The sequence below is a fragment of the Dendropsophus ebraccatus genome, chromosome 10, assembly GCF_027789765.1.
Source record: "Dendropsophus ebraccatus isolate aDenEbr1 chromosome 10, aDenEbr1.pat, whole genome shotgun sequence".
NCBI classification, from domain to species: domain Eukaryota; kingdom Metazoa; phylum Chordata; class Amphibia; order Anura; family Hylidae; genus Dendropsophus; species Dendropsophus ebraccatus.
The window spans coordinates 98,135,523-98,144,958 of NC_091463.1; the positions used below are offsets into that span (position 1 = coordinate 98,135,523).

A 9,436-nucleotide genomic window follows, 5' to 3' on the forward strand; every position below is an offset into this window, starting at 1 on the left:
ACCGGGACTCTGAGCGCCCGAGCTGCCAGATGTATGGAGGGCGTCCCCATAATAACCAGGACTCTGAGAGGCCGAGCTGCCAGATGTATGGAGGGTGTCCCCATAATAACCGGGACTCTGAGCGCCCGAGCTGCCAGATGTATGGAGGGCGGGGTCTGCCGCGTCCACATAATAACCGGGACTCTGAGCGCCGGCCAAGAACACTAAACAAATTATCCCCAAATCTACAAGTGTTTACACCACACAGTAATGGGGACCCCACCCACAGCCTACAAGGTCAGCACACTCCTCTCCTGACATACTCTGTGCTGCTGGGGGACCTGCTGTCATCTCCCACACAATCAGCACACTCCTGACATACTCTGTGCTGCTGGGGACCCTGCTGTCATCTCCCACACAATCAGCACACTCCTCTCCTGACATACTCTGTTCTGCTGGGGACCCTGCTGTCATCTCCCACACAATCAGCACACTCCTGACATACTCTGTGCTGCTGGGGGACCTGCTGTCATCTCCCACACAATCAGCACACTCCTCTCCTGACATACTCTGTGCTGCTGGGGACCCTGCTGTCATCTCTTACACAATCAGCACACTCCTCTCCTGACATACTCTGTTCTGCTGGGGACCCTGCTGTCATCTCCCACACAATCAGCACACTCCTCTCCTGACATACTCTGTGCTGCTGGGGACCCTGCTGTCATCTCCCACACAATCAGCACACTCCTCTCCTGACATACTCTGTGCTGCTGGGGACCCTGCTGTCATCTCCCACACAATCAGCACACTCCTCTCCTGACATACTCTGTGCTGCTGGGGACCCTGCTGTCATCTCCCACACAATCAGCACACTCCTCTCCTGACATACTCTGTGCTGCTGGGGGGCCATATAGCTGTGACTGTTTGGTGAGTAGAGAAGAGTTTGTCCTGGATTTCTCTGCTGGTATCCCAGCATTGTCCTGCCTGCAGCTGCCCTCTCTCTCCCCGTCTCCTGCAGCTGCCCTCTCTCTCTCCCCATCTCCTGCAGCTGCCCTCTCTCTCCCCGTCTCCTGCAGCTGCCCTCTCTCTCTCCCCATCTCCTGCATCTGCCCTCTCTCTCTCCCCATCTCCTGCATCTGCCCTCTCTCTCTCCCCATCTCCTGCATCTGCCCTCTCTCTCTCCCCATCTCCTGCATCTGCCCTCTCTCTCTCCCCATCTCCTGCATCTGCCCTCTCTCTCTCCCCATCTCCTGCATCTGCCCTCTCTCTCTCCCCATCTCCTGCAGCTGCTCTCTCTCTCTCCCCATCTCCTGCAGCTGCTCTCTCTCTCCCCATCTCCTGCAGCTGCTCTCTCTCTCCCCATCTCCTGCAGCTGCTCTCTCTCTCCCCATCCCCTGCAGCTGCTCTCTCTCCCCATCTCCTGCAGCTGCCCTCTCTCTCCCATCTCCTGCAGCTGCCCTCTCTCCCCCCATCTCCTGCAACTGCCCTCTCTCCCCCCATCTCCTGCAGCTGCCCTCTCTCCCCCCATCTCCTGCAGCTGCCCTCTCTCCCCCCATCTCCTGCAGCTGCCCTCTCTCTCTGCCCATCTCCTGCAGCTGCCCTCTCTCCCCCATCTCCTGCAGCTGCCCTCTCTCTCCCCATCTCCTGCAGCTGCCCTCTCTCCCCCATCTCCTGCAGCTGCTCTCTCTCTCCCCATCTCCTGCAGCTGCCCTCTCTCTCCCCATCCCCTGCAGCTGCCCTCTCTCTCCCCATCCCCTGCAGCTGCCCTCTCTCTCCCCATCTCCTGCAGCTGCCCTCTCTCTCCCCATCTCCTGCAGCTGCCCTCTCTCTCCCCATCTCCTGCAGCTGCCCTCTCTCCCCCCATCTCCTGCAGCTTCTCTTCCTGCTTTCAGGGGTGTTACTACACCAGGCAACCGAGACAGATGCCCCCATTTTTAATGGTTAACAACAACTCTATCCGCATCTTCAAGATGTAGACACCGTTTAAAACTTTGGCAGAGCCAGGAGCCAGTCCCCTTTAAGAAGAGAGGCAGCACCTTCAAGGACCCCTTTAGTTATGGGGACCCTCCTTATAGGAATATTCATTGCATGCAGAGGTTTAGTATGGGGCCGGTCCTGTCCTACTTACACCCCGTATACATCTGCTGTAATCCTCCTCAGTCCTTGCTGGGGGACTGGGTGGTGCAGGGTGTCAGGATCTCACACCAGGGAGGAGGCAGAGGTGACAGGTGACTGGCGAAGCTCCAGCACAATGACAGATGGATCCAATATATCCCGAGCAGCTTCCCTCATCCACAGAGACTGTGTGACGGGGAGGAAGAGAAATACAACTATACAGAGGAGGGGAGGAAGACTGCAAAACTACAACTCACATATACAGTGTAACAATATAACCACAGGACTCCCCCCTGCAGAGACTGCGATCAAAGGACCCCCCCTCTGCAGAGACTGCGATCACAGGACCCCCCCCTCTGCAGAGACTGCGATCACAGGACCCCCCCCTCTGCAGAGACTGCGATCACAGGACCCCCCCCTCTGCAGAGACTGCGATCACAGGACCCCCCCCTCTGCAGAGGCTGCGATCACAGGACCCCCCCTTCTGCAGAGACTGCGATCACAGGACCCCCCCCTCTGCAGAGACTGCGATCACAGGACTCCCCTCTGCAGAGACTGCGATCACAGGACCCCCCCTCTGCAGAGACTGCGATCACAGGACCCCCCCTCTGCAGAGACTGCGATCACAGGACCCCCCCCTCTGCAGAGACTGTGTGACGGGGAGGAGGAGAAATACAACTATAGAGAGAACGGGAGGAAGACTGCACAACTACAACTCACATATACAGTGTGAGGGCGGGTTCACACTACGGAATTCTCACGGACAATGTCCGCGGAATTCCATCGGCTGTCCGCCCGCACATCTGGGCGCCTTTCCGCCGGCCCCATAGACACCATTCTATGGGCCGGCGTATTCCGCTATACGCTGAAAGAAGTGTCATGTTACTTCTTTCAGCAGATCGCGGAATACGCCGGGCCATAGAATGGTGTCTATGGAGCCGGCAGAAAAGCGCGTGCCCGTGCGGGCGGACAGCTGACGGAATTCCGCGGCCATTGTCCGCGAGAATTCCGTGTGTGAACCCGCCCTAACAATATAACCGCAGGACTCCCCTCTGCAGAGACTGCAATAAATGGACCCCCCCCTCTGCAGAGACTGCGATCACAGGACTCCCCTCTGCAGAGACTGCGATCACAGGACTCCCCTCTGCAGAGACTGCGATCACAGGACTCCCCTCTGCAGAGACTGCGATCACAGGACTCCCCTCTGCAGAGACTGCGATCACAGGACTCCCCTCTGCAGAGACTGCGATCACAGGACTCCCCTCTGCAGAGACTGCGATCACAGGACTCCCCTCTGCAGAGACTGCGATCACAGGACTCCCCTCTGCAGAGACTGCGATCACAGGACTCCCCTCTGCAGAGACTGCGATCACAGGACTCCACCCTGCAGAGACTGCGATCACAGGACTCCACCCTGCAGAGACTGCGATCACAGGACTCCACCCTGCAGAGACTGCGATCACAGGACTCCCCTCTGCAGAGACTGCGATCACAGGACTCCCCTCTGCAGAGACTGCGATCACAGGACTCCCCTCTGCAGAGACTGCGATCACAGGACTCCCCTCTGCAGAGACTGCGATCACAGGACTCCCCTCTGCAGAGACTGCGATCACAGGACTCCCCTCTGCAGAGACTGCGATCACAGGACTCCCCTCTGCAGAGACTGTGATAACAGACTGTCAGGAACTGTACAGAGCAGCAGCAAATTCCCATAGAAAACCTCTCCTGCTCTGGACAGTTCCTGACATGGACAGAGGTGGCAGCAGAGAGCACTGTGTCAGACTGGAAAGAACATACCACTTCCTGCAGGATATACAGCAGCTGATAAGTACTGGAAGACTGGAGATTTTTAAAAAGTAAATTACAAATGTAAATAAATAACTTTTTAACACTTGTTGATAGGAAAGAGAAATTAAAGTACTGTACCCCTTTAAATCTAAGCTGGACTCTGTAGTCCCTTACACAACACCTGCACCTACAAGTGTGTCTGGGACCCAGCGATGGCTCACACAACCCCAGACATCTACACCGGCCCAGCTTATAGCACCTGGCTGCCCGGGGGTTACCTCACACACCTGTCACCTACCTGTGCTCTGTGTACCTCATGTACTGCCATATACTAGTGTATGATGTGGTTACACACGGTCTCACACACATCTACACTGAGCTGTGAGGCAGCAGCGCCACCTGCAGGCTCCGAGGGGAACAGTTAGTGAGGGAAGATTCCAGTGGGCGGAGATATGATAATGAGCTCTAGATAAAGCTCAGCTGTGACAGGAAGGGACAGGTCAGCTGGAGGAGTGAGGTGAGGCAGATAGGGAGTCACTGTGAGGGAGGACATCGGCCTCTGCCCAAGGGGGAAGGATCAAGGGACCCTTGGATAATTGTAGGGACCATCTTAGTTGGCATACAGCTTGGATACCTGTCAGAAAACTTCCTAGAGAGAAGATGGTGACACACATTATGGTGCAATGCTCTGCAGACCTGCTGAGAGAGAGGCTGAGGGAGGAGGTCGGTGCTGGAGGCTGCATCTCCTGTCAGCCTCTATAGCCAGCAGGTCTCCTGCACACACAGGGCCTCAGACGCCTTACCTCTGTGTAATGTGTGCCAGTCAGTACGCCCCTCCCCCTCCTGTGCCAGTCACTACGCCCCTCCCCCCTCCTGTGCCAGTCACTACGCCCCTCCCCCCTCCTGTGCCAGTCACTACGCCCCTCCCCCCTCCTGTGCCAGTCACTACGCCCCTCCCCCCTCCTGTGCCAGTCACTACGCCCCTCCCCCCTCCTGTGCCAGTCACTACGCCCCTCCCCCCTCCTGTGCCAGTCACTACGCCCCTCCCCCCTCCTGTGCCAGTCACTACGCCCCTCCCCCTCCTGTGCCAGTCACTACGCCCCTCCCCCTCCTGTGCCAGTCACTACGCCGCTGATGTGTCCCCCCTCCTGTGCCAGTCACTATGCCCCTCCCCCCTCCTGTGCCAGTCACTACGCCCCTCCCCCTCCTGTGCCAGTCACTACGCCCCTCCCCCATCCTCTGCCAGTCACTACGCCGCTGATGTGTCCCCCCTCCTGTGCCAGTCACTACGCTGATGTGTCCCCCCTCCTGTGCCAGTCACTATGCCGATGTCTCCCCCTCCTGTGCCAGTCACTACGCCGCTGATGTCTCCCCCTCCTCTGCCAGTCACTACGCCGCTGATGTGTCCCCCCTCCTGTGCCAGTCACTACGCCGCTGATGTCTCCCCCCTCCTTTGCCAGTCACTACGCCGCTGATCAATGTCTCCCCCTCCTGTGCCAGTCACTACGCTGATGTGTCCCCCCTCCTGTGCCAGTCACTATGCCGATGTCTCCCCCCTCCTGTGCCAGTCACTATGCCGATGTCTCCTCCTCCTGTACCAGTCACTATGCCACTGATGTCTCCCCCCTCCTGTGCCAGTCACTACGCCGCTGATGTCTCCCCCCTCCTGTGCCAGTCACTACGGCGCTGATGTCTCCCCCCTCCTGTGCCAGTCACTACGCCGCTGATGTCTCCCCCTCCTGTGCCAGTCACTACGCTGATGTGTCCCCCCTCCTGTGCCAGTCACTATGCCGATGTCTCCCCCCTCCTGTGCCAGTCACTATGCCGATGTCTCCCCCCCTCCTGTGCCAGTCACTACACCATTGATGTCTCCCCCTCCTGTGCCAGTCACTACACCACAGATGTCTCCCCCTCATGTGCCAGTCACTACGCCACTGATGTCTCCCCCTCCTGTGCCAGTCACTACGCCACTGATGTCTCCCCCTCCTGTGCCAGTCACTACGCCAATGGCCCCCCCTCCTTTGCCAGTCACTACGCCACTGATGTCTCCCCCTCCTGTGCCAGTCACTACGCCACTGATGTCTCCCCCTCCTGTGCCAGTCACTACGCCACTGATGTCTCCCCCTCCTGTGCCAGTCACTACGCCACTGATATCTCCCACTCCTGTGCCAGTCACTACGCCACTGATGTCTCCCCCTCCTGTGCCAGTCACTACGCCAATGGCCCCCCCTCCTTTGCCAGTCACTACGCCACTGATGTCTCCCCCTCCTGTGCCAGTCACTACGCCACTGATGTCTCCCCCTCCTGTGCCAGTCACTATGCCAATGGCCCCCTCCTGTGGCAGTCACTGCGCCACTGATGTCTCCCCCTCCTGTGCCAGTCACTATGCCGATGTCTCCCCCTCCTGTGCCAGTCACTACGCCACTGATGTCTCCCCCTCCTCTGCCAGTCACTATGCCGCTGATGTCTCCCCCCTCCTCTGCCAGTCACTACGCCACTGATGTGTCCCCCCTCCTGTGCCAGTCACTACGCCGCTGATGTCTCCCCCTCCTGTGCCAGTCACTATGCCAATGGCCCCCTCCTGTGGCAGTCACTGCGCCACTGATGTCTCCCCCTCCTGTGCCAGTCACTATGCCGATGTCTCCCCCTCCTGTGCCAGTCACTACGCCACTGATGTCTCCCCCTCCTCTGCCAGTCACTACGCCGCTGATGTCTCCCCCCTCCTCTGCCAGTCACTACGCCGCTGATGTCTCCCCCTCCTGTGCCAGTCACTATGCCAATGGCCCCCTCCTGTGGCAGTCACTGCGCCACTGATGTCTCCCCCTCCTGTGCCAGTCACTATGCCGATGTCTCCCCCTCCTCTGCCAGTCACTACGCCACTGATGTTTCCCCCCTCCTGTGCCAGTCACTACGCCGCTGATGTCTCCCCCTCCTGTGCCAGTCACTACGCCGCTGATGTCTCCCCCTCCTGTGCCAGTCAGTACGCCGATGTGTCCCCCCTCCTGTGCCAGTCACTATGCCGATGTCTCCCCCCTCCTGTGCCAGTCACTACACCGCTGATGTCTCCCCCTCCTCTGCCAGTCACTATGCCGCCAATGTCTCCCCCTCCTCTGCCAGTCACTATGCCGCTGATGTCTCCCCCCTCCTGTGCCAGTCACTATGCCGCTGATGTCTCCCCCTCCTGTGCCAGTCACTACGCTGATGTGTCCCCCCTCCTGTGCCAGTCACTACGCTGATGTGTCCCCCCTCCTTTGCCAGTCACTACACCACTGATGTCTCCCCCTCCTGTGCCAGTCACTACGCCAATGGCCCCCCTCCTGTGCCAGTCACTACGCCACTAATGTCTCCCCTTCCGGTGCCAGTCACTATGCCGCTGATGTCTCCCCCTCCTGTGCCAGTCACTACGCTGATGTGTCCCCCCTCCTTTGCCAGTCACTACGCCACTGATGTCTCCCCCTCCTGTGCTAGTCACTACACCGCTGATGTGTCCCCCCTCCTGTGCCAGTCACTACGCCACTGATGTCTCCCCCTCCTGTGCCAGTCACTACGCCGATGTCTCCCCCCTCCTGTGCCAGTCACTACGCCGATGTCTCCCCCCTCCTGTGCCAGTCACTACGCCGATGTCTCCCCCCTCCTGTGCCAGTCACTACGCCGATGTCTTCCCCCCTCCTGTGCCAGTCACTACGCCGATGTCTCCCCCCCCTTGTGCCAGTCACTACACCACTGATGTCTCCCCCCTCCTGTGCCAGTCACTACACCACTGATGTCTCCCCCCCCTTGTGCCAGTCACTATGCCGCTGATGTCTCCCCCCTCCTGTGCCAGTCACTACGCCGCTGATGTCTCCCCCCCCTTGTGCCAGTCACTATGCCGCTGATGTCTCCCCCCTCCTGTGCCAGTCACTACGCCGATGTCTCCCCCCTCCTGTGCCAGTCACTACACTGATGTCTCCTCCTGTGCCAGTCACTACGCCCCCCCCCCCTTGGCCATTCTCTACACCAATGCTAGCCACCCCACCAACGCCCTTGTGCTACTGAATGTTCCTACCCTAACCACACGCTCCTCTCCCTACTCTGTGTCTGAGACCTAGATGGCTCCATTACTTACATTATGTGGTTGTCTGGTCACATGACACTGACCAGGAGAGAACACGTGCCCTGCGTACACTTCTGTACACTCAGACCTCGACCTATCAAAACTTTTCATGCGTCTCTCTAACATATTAAAACTTTATTTCAGTGACAGCGCCCATTAAACTCCTACTGGGACTCTTAGATGGAGAATAGTAACTGGTTCCACATAGTAAATATTCCACATTTTGGTGAAAAACGACAACGTTTGGTCCTCATTAGTTGGTTATTTCCCCGCTGTGCAAGAATCACAACATCTCACATGTATACAGTGGCGGTCTTTGGCACCAAGCACCCCAAGCGATCGCTTGGGGCCCCCAACATCCAGGGGGGCCCCCACGCCCTGCTCTTGTGCTCAAGACCGCTGGACAGGGCTGCTGCACCCGCTCGCTGCTGCCATCTGAACTGTAACTATGAGCACTCGTAATGAGCGCTCATAGTTACATGCAGCAGCACTGACAGGGCGGGAGACATTGGCTCCCTTCCTGTCAGTCACTCTTGTGGCCGCAGGAAGGGTTTTCCCTGCGGTCACAAGTGGCAGCATTGCAAAAGAACACTGCAGAGACACCATCACATGTCTCGACGTCAGTGAACTAGCCAGACCTTCCCTCCGGGAAGGAACAACCAAGCCAAAGCGTTCTCCAGTCAAGGAAACCACCTCAGCAAGGTATCCATCCACAGACAGCCGTTTCGGGGTTTTTGCCCCTCATCAGTGTGGAGTAGGTTTCTGGCTAGTGGGAGCAATGACTAGTAAGTGCATGCAAAAGGACGCTGGTTGACCTCAGGGAGATCAACCAAAACACCGCAGAGACACCATCACGTGTCTCAACGTCAGTGTATTCTAGAACATTGCCCCCTGGGAAATCGAATATGCAAAAGAACACTGCAGAGACACCATCACATGTCTCGACGTCAGTGAACTAGCCAGACCTTCCCTCCGGGAAGGAACAACCAAGCCAAAGCGTTCTCCAGTCAAGGAAACCACCTCAGCAAGGTATCCATCCACAGACAGCCGTTTCGGGGTTTTTTCCCCTCATCAGTGTGGAGTAGGTTTCTGGCTAGTGGGAGCAATGACTAGTAAGTGCATGCAAAAGGACGCTGGTTGACCTATCAACCAAAACACCGCAGAGACACCATCACGTGTCTCAACGTCAGTGTATTCTAGAACATTGCCCCCTGGGAAATCGAATATGCAAAAGAACACTGCAGAGACACCATCACATGTCTCGACGTCAGTGAACTAGCCAGACCTTCCCTCCGGGAAGGAACAACCAAGCCAAAGCGTTCTCCAGTCAAGGAAACCACCTCAGCAAGGTATCCATCCACAGACAGCCGTTTCGGGGTTTTTGCCCCTCATCAGTGTGGAGTAGGTTTCTGGCTAGTGGGAGCAATGACTAGTAAGTGCATGCAAAAGGACGCTGGTTGA

At 57.7% G+C, this 9,436-nt stretch overlaps 1 protein-coding gene across 1 annotated transcript; it reads left to right on the plus strand.

Annotated features, from left to right (window-relative positions):
• The first annotated feature begins 249 nt into the window (after positions 1–249).
• On the plus strand, positions 250–3,763 carry LOC138766614 (variable charge X-linked protein 3B-like). The gene is made up of 2 exons (XM_069944203.1): positions 250–276; positions 3,185–3,763. The coding sequence occupies exons 1-2, from the start codon at positions 250–252 to the stop codon at positions 3,761–3,763; spliced, it is 606 nt and encodes a 201-aa protein (XP_069800304.1).
• The last annotated feature ends 5,673 nt before the right edge of the window (positions 3,764–9,436 follow it).